At 44.9% G+C, this 19,855-nt stretch overlaps 1 protein-coding gene across 1 annotated transcript in view; it reads right to left on the bottom strand.

Annotated features, from left to right (window-relative positions):
• MVB12B (multivesicular body subunit 12B) overlaps positions 1-19,855 on the bottom strand; it is a 465,468-nt gene that overhangs the window by 270,089 nt on the left and 175,524 nt on the right. The window contains exon 3 of the mRNA XM_086924708.1: positions 17,987-18,094. Coding sequence (XP_086780834.1) covers positions 17,987-18,094 — 108 coding nt within the window. The remainder of the gene's footprint in view (positions 1-17,986; positions 18,095-19,855) is intronic.

The raw sequence follows: 19,855 nt of genomic DNA, 5'->3' as shown, positions 1-19,855 counted from the left end.
TGAATGGAACTGGCGAGAAGGGAACTGGGATCCAAACCCCTGTGTGAAGACTCATTTCCGGAGACCGCTAGGCTAAATCTAGAAGCCTTCCCAGGAAGATGCAGATATGTGTAAATGGTTCTACTATCTCTGATGTAAGTGGAGGGCCACAGTTGCTTCAATCCTTTGGGACCTACTGCTCAATGAGGCACGCAGTATTGGTGGAAGGTTTCCATCAAGGGTCTCTTATCACACATAAAAGAATGGGCAGACAAATCCAGAAGCACTACCCTGATGTGCTCCTGCACCACAGGCGCATGAACCAAAGTAGTATTTCCACTATCAGCTTGTGTGCCATGTAACCAGCTACTGACACCCATTGGCAGGACTGTAGTCCTTGACAGGATTGCAGCATAGGTGGGATTACTACTGCTTCTACACAAGCTACCCCATGGGATGACCTTAGCTATGGTGGCTGGCAGCTGTTCGAGGCATACAAGAGGGCTAGCCCCTGCTGGGGAGGAACTGTACCTGCTGCTTCTGCTGCTTCTGCTGCTTAGTGGGAACGCTCAGGGTACCCATCAAAAAGCAACTAAACAGAGCGAATGGCCCCATTTTATGGTTGTTGCTAGCGGAGAGAAATTTATAGATGCAGCTCATCTTCAATGAGATCCAACACTGTAGTGAAATAAAATACTGCTCTACAATAAGACCACGCCCCATTGAGTTATGCCAGTAAAGCAGAAGGAACACAGGTGGCCATGAAGCTTGTTACACATCCTAACAACTAAACCTGCACAGGTCCTCGCTTCCGAAAGTGGAGCGCGGCGTCTGGAGGATCCAGACCCCTGACGAGGGTAGTCAATCCTCTTCCGTTTCAGATTCTTGAGGTTCAATAAGGTGGAAAGACCATAATGTCTGGGACCTTGGTAATGGTAAAAGAATAGAGGATGTGTACTGGGTCGACGCAGAAGGCACTGCTCTGATCCACCGCTCGCCCAAGTAGAAACACAAAACACGCCAACAGAGCAACTGACTGCAGGAAGCATGCTTATCACAAACAGTAATGGCTAATTTTGCAAAATCAAAACCTGCCACAGTTCATTTGAAGTGCAGCCCCAATGACTGGCAGATGAAACAACGATAGCTGATGCCCGCGCCATGTTTTATTTATGTCGCCTTTGTTAAATAAACAGGGACATTCCCCCTTGACTACTCATATTTTCATACAAGCGCAAGAGAGCTGCACGTTGGGATTTTAAATCTACTTAGATTGCAGCTACCACTATTATTAATGAATGAACGTGTCAGGTACCGGCACTCGTGAAGCGTGTCCCACTGGATATGCACCGCTCTGGGTGGATACGATTCCATTTGGTTTTCGTTAATATTTTTACGCTATTCTCTAAAGGCGTCATGTCTTTTATTTACTCACTCACCATGAGAAAACTCAGTTCTTGCTACGAAAATTGAAGGTAATGTGGTCACAAATGACTCCGGTGAGAATCAGTTCACCGCCACTGTCGAACTGACTAAATGCACTTAAAATAACAGAAGAGGACACATGCTCACAGTGTGACACACATTAGAGGCAGGACTTAAACTTGCAAGTTTTTAACTCAGGGGCCTGTGTCTACTCACTACACAAGTAGAAGCATTTGCAATAGGAGCAACACTTTGTACTGAAGAAGTCAACAGAAGAAACAATTTATACAAAAGGAATAGACGGAATAAAGCACTTTGAGGATAAGGAACCACAGAAAGCCGCACTTTCTAAAGCAGGAGCCAATGGAAATAAGGTTCTACATCAAGGAATCAATGGAAACTGTAAAACAGCAGCCAGTAAGTCATATTCTGCCAGAACGGGCCAATGGAAGAAGAACAGGTCCACAGCAAGTATCAATCTGCCACATTGAGCCAATGGAAAGCAGCAATCTGTACAGGAGGAGCCAATAGGACAACTGGGTATAGCAAGAACCAACAGAATCAGGCGCTGTACAAGTGGAGCCAATGGAATCCGCATTCTACAACTGGAAACAATTGAATCAACATTCTATCCAGCAGCGTTCAAGGGCAGCAGCCTTCTGGAGATGGAGACAATAGGATCTGCATTCTATGTAGTAGCATTCAATGGAAGCAGAATTCTACGCAGCAGCATTCCATGGAAGTTGCATTTTACGCAGCTTCCTTATCCCCACGCGGGTCATCTTAAGATGCCTGAAGAAGGAAATCCAATGTATCATGGTCTCGTCTAAATATAACTTTGAAAACTTTGGAAAGTCTCTGGGCTGGTAACGGTTAGGAGTTGAGGACTCTCCTCATGACGATACCCTTCTGTTAGCAGATCTCGAAGATTGATACAGTCACTGAAATCGGCTACAATCCAGTCGATCTCTATGCCTGTAATGGTGTCAATGGGGTCTACTTCAATGCAGGTGCGACTGAAAAGCCAAAACCAATTTCAGAAGCACTTTCAGAGCCAGCTTTGCAGTGAAAATAATAGGCTTTGGCACGGAGGTCGCCAGCACAGTGGTGGTGGCAGAATGTGCCTAAAGGGGGGAGCAACCAAGACACCTTCTGAGGATTTCAGAGGCTTCAGTAAGAAAAACAGCTAAAAAGACTTTCTGAAAAGCCTCAACCTGTGCACAGGCCCCAGCAAGAGGAAAACTCATCTGAGGGATGGTCTGTAATTCCAGAAATGGGTCTGAAGAGCAAGAAGTCCACTTCTTGAACCACCAGCATTGTTTGCTTTTTGAAGGCACAAAGTTCACATGATGTGGGCTCATGGGCTTTGCAGTGGCACGAAAGGCAGTCGGGAAGAGAGTCTGTTACAAACATCAGCCTGTGACCCACAGGGCCTGAAGCCTGAGGATTTTGGTGGCGATGTTAGAAAAAAGACAAAATATTTTGGCAAATCCAGATTCCACAACTGTAGGGGCATAGAAAAAAAGAACTGACATCTGCTACATCATCACTTCCAGTGGACCCACCAGACTCCACTATTGATGGCACTTAGCGCCACCTGCTGCCGATGATATGCCATTGCAGGAAGAGGTTTCAGGAGTACCCATCTGTTTGAAAGAATGCTCATCTCAAAGGACTTTCTATCATACAGAGACCACCGTATGATGAAGTTGCAATAATTTTGACTAGAATTTTATGAAGCACAATGACAAATTTCCCACTTCCACTACATGTGATAAACATTTGGGATCAAATCCCCAAACCAATTGAAGTTATAAATTACACTCATTATGGATGAGATCCTTCGCCCTGAAAAAGGTCACTAGATATATAAAGTGGTAAAACACAAAGTGGCAAGTTGATATTAAGAGACTTTAGTGAAACGCACTTCAAACGCTTTAAACTGAATACATTCTGGACTTTATAAATTATTCTGCCACGTCAAAGTTGTCTTTTTTCTTTAAATTTAGGATGTACAATGAATATGAGTGCTCCCAAAGAGGCAAAGGCCTTAAAACTACCTTTCCCTTAACAAGCACACGCCACATGTTTATACATGCAAGGAGCGGTGGGAAAGGGCTTGAACCTGAAGCCTGAACGAGGGTTCTCCTAGTGTAATGTACTGCTCTAAAAGAGGTAGACTATCTGAGAGGTTTCAACTTGCACATTCCATACCCAAGTGTCTTTGGACATCTGTCTCTGGCTGCTATCCTGGGACCAACTACTAATATTTCAAACAAATAGTACACAATTCCTCTCGGTGCTCAAATAAAATAATCGCAGACCACCCACCTATGTCATGAACTGCTACAAGGTGCATCTGCTCCTACAAGGCACCTATATACACTGCATTACAAACATCCACCCTGCAGAAAGCCTGCCCCACAGTGTAACTATTCTGACTCTAAACAAGTCTCAACACATTCAGTAACAGAAGTCCTGTCTACCAGCATTATTGTGCACCGGTGTGGGCTCTTAGTATCCTTCGGTGGTTTAACAGGTTCCCTGAAAAATCTTGACAACCTTTATGATTCCAGAAGATAATCAAGCAACACTTGATGTCCAAATTCTGAAGTTACTTCGCGTAATTTAAAGGGGGATTTCTGTATTTTCTAAAACACCACAAGTATTACTACCGTCTGAACAAGAACTTGAGTATTTTCCAACATTTGTCCTCGACAAAGCTTAAATCCTGCAATCTATTGTGAAAAGCACCCTCATGAAAATTTGGGAAGATGGCCCTCTATGTGCCCACCAACAAAGCACGGTGGTAAATACGGCTACCTGTCGCTCCACTGATGGTGTGGCATAGTAACAAAGCTACACCTCACAAAGGAGGGACAGCAAGGCTGAACCTGGACCGGCGTTGCTTGTGCTACTGTTAAGAAGGGACATGTCCTGGACGTTTGGGTTGAATCCTCTTAATGTGTAAGAACCAAGATTGATTTGCATGTGGTTGTTCATTGTCTGGAGTTGTGTGGTGCAAGACAAAGACTGACTGTAACACTGCGTAGTGTGCTCAAATGCTTGTAACTTAAGACAATGCACACATGGATTTGTGTAGGTTTAATGTCAACCCTATCCTTGTGTCAGTGCTTAAACATTATCAAAAGGTTGTGTAAGTGCCACAAAAACCCTCAAAATAAAATTAATGAAATGATACTAACCTAAGCAACCAAGGTATGATTCAAAATCTAGCTCTAGAAAAGCTTCTCTGGGAACCTAAAGCCCACCATGCAATTGTTGCTATGACACAGAATGCCTATGGGTCCGGTGATCACCCTACCCTTCTGTAATGCGCTTTGGTGGGATGCGTCCACTTTTTCAGAACGACGTCTTCAGATAGGAAGTGAAAACAAGAGTCCAATGCATGGGCCAAACATTTTTATTTCACAGTTTAAACATTTCCATGGCATACTACAAATGTAAGTACAAATATTGTGGGAGAAGTCATTGAGGTATGTATTTTTGGTATTAGAAAAGAAGACATGCCAATGTAATGTTCTAAGACTTTATCATATGAGGTGGCTCATATTTGTTCTAATCCAAATTCTTTTACATCTGTTTGCACGTAAAAGGCCAATACCAAATAATGATGGCAGCCGTGGCAGCAGACGACAACCTGGGTGTCGGGATCCTCAGCCCCTGCATTCAAGTTCATGCAGACATAGGTGAATAAAGAGAGTGGCAGCTGAGACGCCATGAATATGAAGTTGCTCTAACCAGGTACAACTTTCATGCCCATGCTAAAGCATTCAAAATGACAGAGCAGTCTGGGCTGGAAGTGTATTTTGGACACTTTGAAGCTCCCCGGGCTACAGGGCATGCATGCAGGAATGTGAGTGACAACGTCCTCTAGGACTCCTTGGCCCCTGCTTGTTCAATACCAACAAGTAAAATAAAGTGCTTGAACACTAGTGAAGATGTGGTTTCGAAGGGAAAAGGCCACATTCAGCTCCCAGTTGAGTGGACATGGTGGCTTGGTGACTAGGTCTCCACGGTCAGTGCTAAATGTCTCTGGCTGGTCCTTGATGCTAGGGTCTTCACTCTTGTGCTATCCATGTTTACTACATCCTGTCCTTGGGAATGCAGGATTCCTTCCATTCATTAGCTCTTCTTCAAGGTTGATTGTTTCCATGGTGCCTACTGAGGTAACAGGCCCCACATGCTGGGGGCACTGAAGAAACTGAGGGAATTGTGGCTGCTTGGAAGCAATAAATAACCTCACTAATTTCAACATGATAAAGGGCCTTCCATTTCGAATCTAAGCCCTCTGATGCATGCAAACCCAATTCAGTTCTCAGCCTGCATCCTGCGGTCCACAGTGACGGATTCCTTTCTTTGTAGACAGTCATTCCGTAGCTTAGCCAAGCTGGCTTTCATGCCTTTCTCCAGCAACGCTCTACTCGAACATCAGAGGTGACAGATGGAGAGCAGCTCTCCAATGTGCATGACCTGCACAACCACTGATGCACATTATTGTATTTCTAAAGCTTTACAGAGGCTAAAATTGAAGCAGCAAACCATGCAGAGGACAAGCAATGTAAAACCTCTTCTCGAGAATTTACTTCAAAGCCCAACAGGATTTAGGCCATGAGCTCATGTTATTCGAACCATGTGGACAGCCAAGGCTGCATGCCAAGGACCCGAACAATGACAAGTTGTCCTTTGGGCACATGGGGGCAAACCTACCACTGTGGGATGGCCCCCGCGGTTATCCGGATTCAAGATCAGAGTGCAGAATAACAGCAAAGCTTATGTTAACTTATCTCTCAATATTACAGCCTCGCCATATGTTCCTTTAGATAGGTGAGCCCTCTTTGATAAACGAGCATTTAGAGGCAACAAGAGAACTCATCTTCAGCAAGTTAAAGGGAGTAAAGATGAACTATACTATGTGGGAGATACAGTCTCAAAAATACACAAATATACTCAAAGAGGCCCATCAATACTTTGCACAGAAGCTACATATAATTTAGCACTCTCAGTAAAGCGTCATAAGCTTCAAAGAACAGCTTAGCGGTTCTCACTGAAACATTCATATTGTGCTCTCTAGCTAAAGAACTATTATGATGACTTCTCATGAAACTCTCAAGTAGTGAAATTACAATCAGAGCATGCCAGGAAGCAGTGGCCAAGCCACATATAGTTCAACGTCGCGAACGCAATCTGGGTCAAGCGTACGACGGCTGTACTTAAGACGACTCAAGTTCGTTGGATATGCAAGCCGACAGATGAGGCGCCCGAACACAGAGCCAGCTTCAAATCCTCATTGGAAATGCAATTACAGCGCACACACAAAAGACTGCTAAATAATAATGTTTAGTGTTCCCTAAGAAGTGTAGGGGGGATTATCTGTAGGGGGGATTATCAAGCAGAAGGCAGGGTGAAAACAAAGCAGGAACAGCAAGCAAAGAAAGACAACTCATCAATGCTTAACCAGCCCTCCATCTTCCACCACCCTGCACAGTGTTCACAGCGCCCATGAGTTATCCGTGGTAATTACCCAGCAGTGAACAGGTACTATCTGCCTATGAAAGCTACAAGTCAAGCGGACTGTCCGGTGAATATGTGCACTGCAGGGTCAATGCCGACCGGTCCAGATTGTGGCGCAGTCCATGCTCATACAATATCTGGTGAATTTGTAACTTCCCTCACACAATCCAAAACCGAAGCTAGACTAATAAATAAGTCTACTCAATGATGTTTGGGAAAGCATATCTTTTTCCATCTATCTTAGGGTTGTTGAATTATCTGTCCCAGAGTCTGCCAAACATCTCACCTGGGGGAGCAAATGAAGTATTACCAAAGCTAAGGGCTGATTTAAGTTAAGATTGATGAGTTACCAAACCAGCTGCCCCCTCGCCCGCCTAAAGTGCTGCATCCAGCCTGCTGTATTTTGAATTGCCCAATCAGCGAGCTATTTTTAATCACAAAATGTAAAACTGAGTGCCATCTAATTGTGGCTAAACTGGCTTTTCTTTTTGGTTCTAAAAAACAAAAGCACCATAACAGGTGTTTTGAGATTTCCAGACCTGCCAACTTGAACAAAAATGTCGCTGTGTGAAGAGGGGAAGGGGCCTTGAGCGAGAAGTACCTAAGAGGCACTTCTGACCCACCCTGCCTCCAAGCACTCTACTCCAAAAATAAAAGTCCTTGCTGAGGCTGGTGCTGATGTCCTGGTGTGTTTTAACACCCCTTAATGGAAATCAGCAAATCAAAGCCTCGAAAAAAAAGCTGAAAATCTGTTACTTACAGTGGTTTGCACATTGTTTCCTCTGCCACCGTGTGATATCGGTTCCTCACCGGGTGACCGTGTGATGGGTGCCGATATCGTGCATCACATGGTGGCACCTCGTGAGTTGGCAAGTCTGTTATTTCACCGCGGGCCGAACACCAACCATTTACAGGCAGTGGTCGAAGTGGGCGGGATCGGCAGGGCACGGAGTGCCCGTATTTCTTTAATTTAATACAGTCCGTTCCCCTACTTTATTATTTTAGATGTGCGTCCCTGGACGGCCAAAATAGCCCGGCCGTTCGTGGCTGTTCAAGGACGGGCAGGAACAGAAGGAAAAGGGCTGTTGTTTCTTGCAGCCGAGAGAAGTTAAGGACACAGTCCACTTCTCCTGCTCCACCGCTAGCAGCCGCCCCCTCTCTTTCTCTTATTCTCTACCTTTTTGTCGTGCTTCAGGTCACTTGTTGAAAACCGTGCCTTTTCTTTCCTCTGCTTTCCTTAATTCGTTTCCCTGCGAAATGGATCCAAAAAAAGAGGAAACAATTTTGCTGCAAATGTCTTTTTCTGACATTTTTCTATGCAGCCTCGGGAAGAGAGAAAAAAAGGTTTAAAATGTGAACAATAAATACATAACTAAATAAAACAAGAGAGTGGTTGCAAATTGTCCTGATTGATTTTATTCACCCCATACACATTAGCGGCCCTTTACAGCGTTTGCCAATGAAGCGCTACTTTTCTTTTCTCATCTTTCTTTGATCAGCATTTTCCCCCAAGTGGGGAAGTGACCATTCATGGAGGTGCTGCAATACCTGCTTGATGAGTGGATTGGAAAACTTTTAATGTGATCCTTGTCAGTTGTTTTCCCTATTTTAGTTCATAAAATGTGTACCGCAGCTCTGTGTTCATGGATGTGGTCTTTTTAAACCATACTGCCTATGTTTTCTAAGGATATAAGCAATGGACACTGAAACGGGTCCCTTCTGATCCTGCAGTCATGTGATTAACTTTTCAGGTAAAAACGCTCATTGATTTCTGAATAATGAGTGTAAAAAGTGTTAAGTTGTATTCCCTATGAGTGTTTGCTTTTTCCAGAAGGTTGTTACTTTTTTCAGCCAGCGTATTACTCTTGTCTAGTGTATAATTTGAATTGAATCTCATCTAGGTGTTATAGAGGGGCACAATTTGGTTGTAGTTGAAGGCAGTGCGATTTTCTCTAGGTGGAGGCAGTATGGTTTCCTGTGGGGGAGAGGATGTGCCACTTCTTTGGCCAGAGATGCCGAGTTTGGAACTGGGGAACCAGGTTCAGCCTTTATGACTAGTCCACCAGACTGATCTCCTGAGAGAGCACATTCCCCTGCTAGACCTTAGAAGGCCCTGCTAGATCTTAAAAGCCCTGGTGTCTTAGCATCAGCAGGTGGACCCTAGGGGTGCCAAGTGTGTGTTAATATTCAAGGCAATCCATACTGAGGTTCACCTTCAGTCTTGTCTGTGAAGAAGCACACCTTAGAGCGACAGTGACTGTCCCTGAGGCCCCAGGACCCTTGATGCCAGTCCACCTCACCCATTGGTACCTCCATTAGCCTTGTTTCAGCAGTAGTAGCTGCAGCTCATCAGGGCTTGCAATGCAGGATTTGCACGCACACCAAAATAAGTTCCCAAACTTAACAGTCTCTTTGCTTCATGCACAAGCTCTTTTAACATGTGCTGCCTGCTTTGAAGTCACTGGAATTATGCAGCAATTGAGGACAAAATTATGCTGCAGTGTTAACTAAATTATGCAGCAAGAAAAAGGCTGCAGCGTAATGCGGTATGTTTCCTGATACTTTATTAGTATGACATTTTTACACATACTAACAGTCTCTGCAAATATTTTGACGTGTTGGTACCAGTTCAACATACAAATGTAGCAGTGATAAATGTAGCCACTCAACATTTGCAAAGGGCCCTTCACTTCACAGCAAAAAAAGTCACATTTTTAGTAACTTTTGATCCGTTTGAGCTACAAACAATTTATTAGTTAAAAGCGTCAGATAATGCAGCAGATGATGTATTATGTAGCAGAGCCATAATTATGTGGAAAACATTTGCAAATAGGATATTTTGTCATTCATGTTTGAACTGCTTTTGTGGAAAAGGTGAGGAAAAGCGCTGATGACAGAAACTGCATGGCTGAGAGACAAATGGCTTGTGATAGCACTTTGAAGCATATTTGGGACATTAGGTGATTGGATACGTATCTCAATTTGTGAATGTATTTTAATGTCAATGTAAATTAAATAACGTAATGAGCTGTAACTTGTCAGTGAACAGCAAAATAAATACAAAAAATGGGTATGTTTTGCTCCTTCTGGCCACACCTCTGACTTCGCCCACTGCCCCAATCCTCGGGTTATTTCCACCCTCTGATTCTCCGCCCACAGTTCCCCTACTTTTCTCCCCCACTTCGACCACTGTTTACAGGCAGCTCTCAGAAATTTGCTCGCTTAAGTGCAACATCTGATGTCTGCACTTCCCATAATGCATGCAGTTATTGGTATTTATCTAGCAAGAACCTAGCTGAGAAGCAATAGAGCACTGTACATTATGTGAGGGGCACAGACATCAACAAGAGCGGGTGCATCAAATGGGAATTACACAGACACACTTTACACACTTTTAGGCAACTGAAGTATTAAGTGATTTGCCTAGAATCACACAGTGCTGAGTCTACCCATGAGGCCAAGATTTGAACCGGGGTCTCTAGGTATTAAAGGCAGCAGCTTGAGCCGCCATGCCACAGCTCCTCTCCAAGGAGCCAGACACATTTTGCATCACAACCTGCCAGAATGATAATATAATATTTCCATCTAAAAATCAAGAACAAAAAAAATAAGGCATTTAGGGCCATATGTAGGTAGCCCAATTACGATCGCTAATGCAGAAATTCGCAGAATTTCAGTGTTTGGGATCGCAATTTGGGCAGTATGCTATGTAGCACAAAAAAAAACACCCACAAAATAAGGAATCGCTAAATTTGCGATTCCTTGTTTTGCAAATGCATTTAAGGAAGCCCAAATTGCGATTCCTTAAATGCAATGTAGGAGGCACCCGAGTTGTGCGATTTTTTGCTTAAGGATTCGGAAATTACCACTAACTTCAGGTAATTTGCGATTTCTTTGAAAAAATTCACTTTTTTGCATTTTTCAAGATGCCATGTGGCGCACATACATGCCCATTGAGCATGTATGTGTGCCACATGTGCACACATTATTTCAGGGGTGCAAAAGGGTGTCCTATTGACACCCTTGCAACCTTGAAATTGCATTCTCAATTTGAGACTCTTTAATTGAGAGTCGCAAATTTAGAATGTCTTCCCATTCATTCCTATGGGCCTTCTAGCCCATAGGAATGAATGGAAGGTATTCCTTATTTGCGAATCTCAATTTGCGATTCGCAAATAAGGAATAGGTGGGATTCTCAAAATATTTTGCTAATCCTACCCACATTGCGTTTTGCGATTCTCTAATAGAGATTCCCTAAAAATCGCAATTTGAGAAGCGCAAAACACATATTACATACATATGGCCCCTAAATCTTCCACAAAATAGCAAACAAACGGCAAAATAAATGACCAGAAACAGCGTCAGTGAGTCTGTACATTTAAATACAACAAAGGCAGGATTTGAAGATCTGACTGTAAAAGGAGAAATAGAAGGAAAGTCAAAGCTGGAGAGGGTCAAAAGGCCTCATCCGACAACAATTCGATGAAGGTGAAAACCATCATTCAATGGTTTCCTGATGAGAATTTACTACAAATGGGAAAAGGACAGAGAGCCGTCAGCTACAGGCCCACAAATCCTTGAGAGAAGGACAGAATCGAGAAATCTACTCACAAAACGTCCTACAACTCCCAATAAACACTCAGAACCAGTATGATGAGCAAAAGCTATTTAAAGATTTACTTCAAGCAAGAATGGATGACCGGGGTCCGACGGGACAATCCCGGCGATCACCCAGATATACTGAAAAGAAATGTTGGCGAGGGCAAAAAAGTTACTCCCCTGAATCGGAGACCTGAAACGGAATTAAGGATAAAAGAGCAACTTCACCACGAACAAAAACTGCACTCCCAAAGAGGTGGGGGCTGAGCTTTAAAACCTTCAAAAAGATTTTGATGAGTTAAAATGATGACCGCCATTTTAGGAGAGAAGGAGGGTGACTAATACTTTTATGAAAGTTGAGTTGTTCCAAGTTTTGGGATCCTCTTCTCCTATTTGCCACAGATGTGATCAGCAGCATAAGGTGGAAATACATATACACCGGAGTTCATTATCACAATTTAAGTGAACATGAGCATACCTGGGACTTGATGCACAATGAGCTCGATGGAAAGGTGGAATTTCGATCTCAGATGGTCACTCATATGTTTGGACCACATTTCAAAGATTCATGATGAATTCCAGGAGCGCACCCAAAGCTTACACTAGTCGCTGTTTTCCAGGCATATGTGTAAAATGCACACCTGCTAAATTTCTACCAAGTGGCGCATTCAGAAATGGGACGTAAATGTCTACTGGCACATTTGACCGTGTTTGGTTGTCGTGACCAACATTTTCTCCAATCAAAACACCCCATTTCAGACAAGGCAATCCCTTCCCCATTTACAACCCTGGGAACACACCTACCCGTGCCCCCCACAGGAGTAGGTCTGCAGTCGATTTCAGGATGAGAAACTAATTGTAAAGGGTGTATAAAAACCAAAGAACGTTTGAGTTTGTCGGGGTTCATCTTCTTTTACATATACACTCACCTAGAAACACCAGCAAACTCACCCTAATCAAAAATATTGCAATGTGGAATTCCCACCATAGTGATGGAAGTTCCGCATCACACATCTATTCCCAAAGGTAAAATACAGACAAACTAAATTCTACGAATCAGGCTTGCGAATTTACAGTTTCACTTTTTTTTTGTTTAAGTTTGTGCTCTGCTTAGTTACGGGCTTAATTAGTGACATTTCAATAAATAACTTGAAACAAAAAATAAGGTGCAATAATTGGAACAACATCATTTGAGTTTTTTTATTTTTTTCAGACAGAGCCAAACAGACTTAAAGATGGCCACTCTGTTTAGTAGCAGTGCCTAGCAACTCAATTTTTTCACTGCACCGCACTACACAAATGTCGAGTTTGGCCAGGATTCCAGCTGTTGGAGGCAGGAGCAGAGGAGTCTATCTCATTGGCACTGGTGATGTTGTGAACTGTCATGTGTTCCAGTTAAGCCTGGAGGGAAACACTGCCATTTTACATATACACAGGTCTTTCCAAAAGTTGTCTTCACTTATAAACAATGACTTCTGACACATATTTGCATTCGTGACAGTGTGGATTCGTTTCTTGGAAACCATACTTGCATACAGATCAACTTCGCAAGAACACTATCATGCTACCCTGACACCATGTGCAAGGTTTATGCAGATGTTGTGCAAAAGTGCTTGTTGTTTTCGTACATATGGAAAAATAGCTATTATAACATACAAAAAATGGTAACCAGGTCAAGATATCAGCCCAAGGCACGGATGCCTTTTGTTATAAATAAACATCAATTTCCGGGTGTTGGCAGAGCAACGCTTGCTGTAAATGCCGAGGTCCTACAAGCTGCTGCTTCGTCCAAGCATCCTGTTGATATCGCTATGTGGGGTGTCCCGCCTGTGACCACGATGGGGACCTACATGCTTTCCCTTCAAGCAACGAGGGTTGGATCATCCAGTACTGGGATTCCTGGTGGAACACACAGACACTTCGATTAGGGGACGCATAGCAGTAGTACGCCAGATTTCTAGATTGTTTTATATGTTTGCAAATATACATTGGTTTAACATGCTGGTGAAACTTTTTATTCTGTTCACTATCCTAGTACTTCTAAGAACTTACATTTGTTTCTGTCATTTGATTATTGCAACACATATTTTATACAAGAATCACGTTGGTTCAATAAGAATTGAAAACGTCTCGCAGTGCCTTCCTTGAAACTTGAGCGACAAATCTCCTGTTCCTTGGTTTTTCGCGGATTTCCAACGGAAGCTGGATGTAAGACGTGCAGTTGTGCTGAGCAGCGAGACGAGATTTTCATAATTTAACTGGCCCTCTAGAAATAGCACATAAACTGAAGAGGCCAGAGATGTGAGCGGACTCCTTTTTATGTCACAACTGACAAATCACAAAGAGTGAGTAACAAGTAAGGTCTTGGATGACTTCGTACGTAAGAAGTACGTAGGAAGAGGGAGGCATTACTGACATTCTCTTTTAATATCTGCATGGGATCTTAGGGAGAAAACAGAGAGGAGTCTGCCATTAGAGCAAGAACAGAGGCCCTCAGTGTCAAAGTGCTCTTTGTAGAAGAGTGGCTACAGAAGTTAGAGCGTCACTTTTGGTACCCTAGGGAGCTCTTATCCGCCACAGACTCAGCCATTGGGTGGTGCCAGGGTGTGCAATTCTCACTATGGAAAGTACTGAAACAGCTGGAGACAGATCAGAGAAGAAAGCATTTGGGAATACCGGCATTACGAGGGAAGTTGCTTCAGGAGGGGTGTTTGGGGTGTTACACCCCCCAATTAAATGTATCCTCTAGTAAATATTTGAGTACTGGTGCTTTCATTCATCTTTGGAGATGCCAACATCTAGCGGCTGGGGAGATGCCATCATCTAGCGGCTGGGGAGATGCCAACATCTAGCGGCTGGGGAGATGCCAACATCTAGCGGCTGGGGAGATGCCAACATCTAGCGGCTGGGGAGATGCCAACATCTAGCGGCTGGGGAGATGCCAACATCTAGCGGCTGGGGAGATGGAAAAATCTAGCGGCTGGGGAGATGGAAAAATCTAGCGGCTGGGGAGATGCCAACATCTAGCGGCTGGGGAGATGCCAACATCTAGCGGCTGGGGAGATGCCAACATCTAGCGGCTGGGGAGATGCCAACATCTAGCGGCTGGGGAGATGCCAACATCTAGCGGCTGGGGAGATGCCAACATCTAGCGGCTGGGGAGATGCCAACATCTAGCGGCTGGGGAGATGCCAACATCTAGCGGCTGGGGAGATGCCAACATCTAGCGGCTGGGGAGATGCCAACATCTAGCGGCTGGGGAGATGCCAACATCTAGCGGCTGGGGAGATGCCAACATCTAGCGGCTGGGGAGATGCCAACATCTAGCGGCTGGGGAGATGGAAACATCTAGCGGCTGGGGAGATGGAAACATCTAGCGGCTGGGGAGATGGAAACATCTAGCGGCTGTGGAGATGGCAACATCTAGCGGCTGTGGAGATGGCAACATCTAGAGGCTGTGGAGATGGCAACATCTAGAGGCTGTGGAGATGGCAACATCTAGAGGCTGTGGAGATGGCAACATCTAGCGGCGGAGATGGAAACATCTAGCGGCTGGGGAGATGGAAACATCTAGCGGCTGGGGAGATGGAAACATCTAGCGGCTGGGGAGATGGAAACATCTAGCGGCTGTGGAGATGCCAACATCTAGCTGCTGTGGTTGCGGCAGTGGAGAGGTCAACATCTAGCAGCTGTGGAGATGCCAACATCTAGCGGCTGTGGAGATGCCAACATCTAGCGGCTGTGGAGATGCCAACATCTAGCGGCTTTGGAGATGCCAACATCTAGCGGCTTTGGAGATGCCAACATCTAGCGGCTTTGGAGATGCCAACATCTAGCGGCTTTGGAGATGCCAACATCTAGCGGCTTTGGAGATGCCAACATCTAGTGGCTTTGGAGATGCCAACATCTAGTGGCTGTGGAGATGCCAACATATAGCGGCTTTGGAGATGACAACATCTAGCGGCTTTGGAGATTCCAACATCTAGAGGTTTTGGAGATTCCAGCATCTAGCGGCTTTTGGAGATTCCAACATCTTGCGGCTTTGGAAATTCCAACATCTAGCTGCTTTGGAGATTCCAACATCTAGAGGCTTTGGAGAATCCAACATTTAGCAGCTTTGGGAATTCCAACATCTAGAGGCTTTGGGGATTTCAACATCTAGCAGCTTTGGAAATTCCAACATCTAGAGGCTTTGAAGATGGCAACATCTAGCGGCTGTGGAGATGGCAACATCTAGCGTCTTTGGAGCTTCAAACATCTAGAGGTTTCTGGAGATTCAAACATCTAGCGGCTATGGAGATTCCAACATCTAGCGGCTTTGGAGATTCCAACATTTAGCAGCTTTGGAAATTCCAACATCTAGAGGCTTTGGAGATTCCAACATCTAGCGGCTGTGGAGATGGCAACATCTAGCGCCTTTGGAGATTCCAACATCTAGAGGCTTTTGGAGATTCAATCATCTAGCAGCTTTTGGAGATTCCAACATCTTGCGGCTAGGGGGCGGAACTTAAGGTCACACATAGCGCTAAAGAGCTTTGTCACACATGAAGAGTCCAAAGATCCTCACTCTGCCCCACTCTTTTTAACATCTACATGCCCCCCTTGGTACCATCGTCAGAAAACACAGACTCAATAGCATCCTACACAGACAGCACCCAGCCCATCCTCTCCCTCACCAAGGAACCTGACATCACCAGACACAGTTTCCAGGAAGGAATGAAAGACATTGCATCCTGGATGAGCAGCAACCGACTGAAGCTCAACTCAGAGAAAATGGAAGTCCTCGTTCTCGGTTCCACACCCTCTGCATGAGACAACACCTGGTGGCCCACCACCCTCGGCAACTCTCCCACACCAGCGGACCACGCTCACAACCTCGGCATCCTACTCGACTCCTCCCTCACCATGAACCAACAGGTCAACGCCATATCTGCCATGTGCTTCAATACCCTCTGCATTCTCTTCAAGACCTTCAAATGGATCCCTCCTGTATCCAGAAAGACCGTCACCCATGCACTCATACCTGGCAGACTGGACTACGGGAACGCCCTCTACGCTGGAATCAACAAATCTCTACTCCTCAAACTCGACTATCCAGAATGCCGCAGGCAGATTCGTCCTCGGGATCCCTCGACAAGACCCCATCACCCGGAACCTACAAGACCTCCAATGTCTCCCAGTCGAAAAGAGAGTGACCTTCAAGCTGCTCACTCATGTCTACAAATCCCTCCACAACACTGTACCCCAATACCTCAAGGAAAGACTCTCCTTCTGCGCACCCAAGAGAAACCTCCGCTCCGCCGACCTTGCCCTGGCCAAAATTCCATGCATCCGCAGAGCCAGAACGGGAGGAAGAGTCTTCTCCTACATCGCAGCCAAGACCTGGAACGAACTCCCCCTCAACATCAGACAAACCCCCACATTGCAAGCATTCAGGAAAAGCCTCAAGACCTGGCTCTTCAGGCGAGACAGAGCTGCTCAAACCCCCCCTCCTCCCAGCACCTTGAGACAATCACGGATGAGCAGTGCGCTTCACAAATCCCGGATTGATTGATCATGATGGAGATTTTTGCCTGCTTGTCTACTGCAAAAACTCCATGACATATGTATGGTTTCCCTCCGACACTTGTGCATGGAAAAGTTAGTAGTTCACGTGCATTTTTGGGGAACATCCATTTTTCTTAACACGAGCAGCTGTTCAGTTGCCGAGCACTAATATTTTGGGAAAAATGGTAAATAAACAGGCAAACATTTATAAACCTGCAAATAAATGCTTGTCAGTTTATTCAATCTGTTTTTTGACCTCCTTAGGCAATCCCTGACCCACTCAGACCCCCTACTGCCACCCTGCTGGCATCAGTGCGGCCCTCGGTCACACTACAGATCGTACTTTGTGGCCCCTGGGGAATTGTTTATGAGTACTACAACAATCCTTCAAGGCGCTACTTCCGACTTTGGTGCAATCTCAGGTGTCGCACAATCTCTGCGTGAGTATGTGCCACAATCACATGTAAAACTGGTTGTGTGAATCACATGAAGCTTTGCAGGTCACGTTTACCATTTGTATCCATGAAGAAGCCTAGCTTATGCAAGGACAATAATTGGGATGGAGGCTCTGAGCTCTCTCTTAACACTGCAGCTGGTTGAGATCAAGGCTGTCCAGTGAGACACTGGTCTCATCTGTGGTTAGTCAGACTGACCCGCTGCACTGCTATTGCCTCTGCAAAGAGCTGTCAGGAGTAGTTAGTTCCCAGATGTCCAAAGATTACCAAATGCAGCTCATTTACAACTTACATGATCTACTTAACTCTTCGGATTTTTAAAAGAAATTATATAAAAATTAATAAAGGGTAATATTTACGTAACAGCATTTAAGTACAACCAAAGAGCGAACATTACACAAAAACACTTTCTTCTGTTCATTGCACTGAAATGACATTGAACTTACATTTTCTTTCGAGAAAGTTCTGGTGAAGCAAAGGTACCGCGTAACCTTGGATTTAAACAAGCCGTCTTTCCAGAGGTCAGCGTCCAAGCCATCTGCTGTTTGAGAAACCTGTGTAGGTAAGACAAAAGGGAGTGGGGGTGAGAAAAGACGCGGCTAATGGATGAGCTCTTCGTCCTTGCTTTTACTAATTAACTCGCCTCGAACTCTCACAGCATCTCATTAGTTCACTACACCCAGGTGAAGTGTATGGTATAAAACTGAAAAAAAACACCAATTCTAAAAATATGGTCCCCTGGGACATCATTGATTAAAGACGCCCTGACAAAACCCGTTCTAATGAGGATACAAACTTTTGTTGTTACATGTGCAGCGCAAAGTTTGGAAAAGTCGACACATTAAGGCGCATGTTCTCGCCTGCGCGGCGCCGCGGCGCGTCAGCCTGCACGCAAATGCTAAAGGTGACGCAAACTTTGATGAAGCATAAAATTCTACTATAGAAACGTGTCCGCGCCATGCCAGAGGAGTCGCCAAAGTTTCCGTCGCTCGAGGCAAGGAGTGTCAGTGAACGCAAAGGACCCCGAAAACACGGTAGTAAAGGTGACGTGTGCGCGCGCTGCACTGCGAGGGAAATGACACCTTCCTCGCAGGAAGCCAAAGAGAATTAGTAACACACGAGTTACTCACAGTGCAAGGAAATACGTTCAGCAAATAGCAAAACAAGGCAACCTTCGAAGAGTTACCTGACAAAACAGAGCCTGGAGAGCAAGTTTCAGGTCACTACATCGAGTTTGACACCATCGACCTACAATAGTATTGTATTTTCTGCCTAGCCCTTACCGCTATATAGTAAGATACGTTTTTAAATAATGTTCCTAGAATTATCTTGGGAGGAAAGCCATAAGTGAAATTAAAAATAGTAAAAGATATGAGTACCACGCAGAGGTGCATCATAATGCAAGGCAATACACCGGGTGTTAAAAAGACCACCCTCCCCGCTGATGGGCGTGATATGAATTTCAATCATTCTTTTAAATGCACATTAATGTCCCATTATTTTATTTTCATATGGAAATACAATATACAAATATTTCAGATAATTGCTCTAAAGAACAAAATGAAGAAAGCCTGAAGAGTTGGCACCCAGAACTTTTAACAGGTGTTGTTGGCAAAGCCATCACATAGAGAAACATCTCAAATGAACACACCAGACTCCACATGGGCAGAACCACCAGAATTACTCTGTCACTTGCCAGGTTCTGCCTGGGCAGCCGCAGGCACCATGCTTACTGCACAGGTTCAACACGAGCAGCACGCGGAGACGTGTCCGCCTGACAGAGCATAAGATCAGCGCCGGCAGCATGAGTGCCTGGTACCAGCTCTTTCTTCTAAAGAAAGTCAAACCATTTAGTCCAGAAAGCGAATTCGGAACTGCTGTTCAACCCCTTGTACTCTTGCATCTGGGTGGTGGCAATGCCTCCCAGACTCCACACTGGCACCCCTTAGGGTCATTCTACACATTGCAGCACGTCTCACCCAAGGCCTGAAGAAATAAGATCGCCCCCACCCTGATGGGAATGTATAGGCTCCCATTGAGAGCCCGCACTATCTTTAACCCCTTCGATGCTGATGACGAGCTCAGCTCGTCATCAGCCACGGGTGGCGTGTGCTGATGACGAGCTGAGCTCGTCATGTATCGCGGGAAAAGGAAAACAGCCGCACAGCGCAAAAATCACCGCAGCAGCGATGCGGTTAAAACGTCATCATCTACAAACTCATCACAACCAGCACCCTTTCTCATCTCTCGTGCATTTCAGAGCGCAACCAGGAGACCATCAGATTGTAGACTGTAAAGTATAATAAAAATGAAAA

The sequence above is a fragment of the Lissotriton vulgaris genome, chromosome 5 (assembly GCF_964263255.1).
Source record: "Lissotriton vulgaris chromosome 5, aLisVul1.2, whole genome shotgun sequence".
NCBI classification, from domain to species: domain Eukaryota; kingdom Metazoa; phylum Chordata; class Amphibia; order Caudata; family Salamandridae; genus Lissotriton; species Lissotriton vulgaris.
This window is presented reverse-complemented; position numbering and strand designations above follow the sequence as displayed.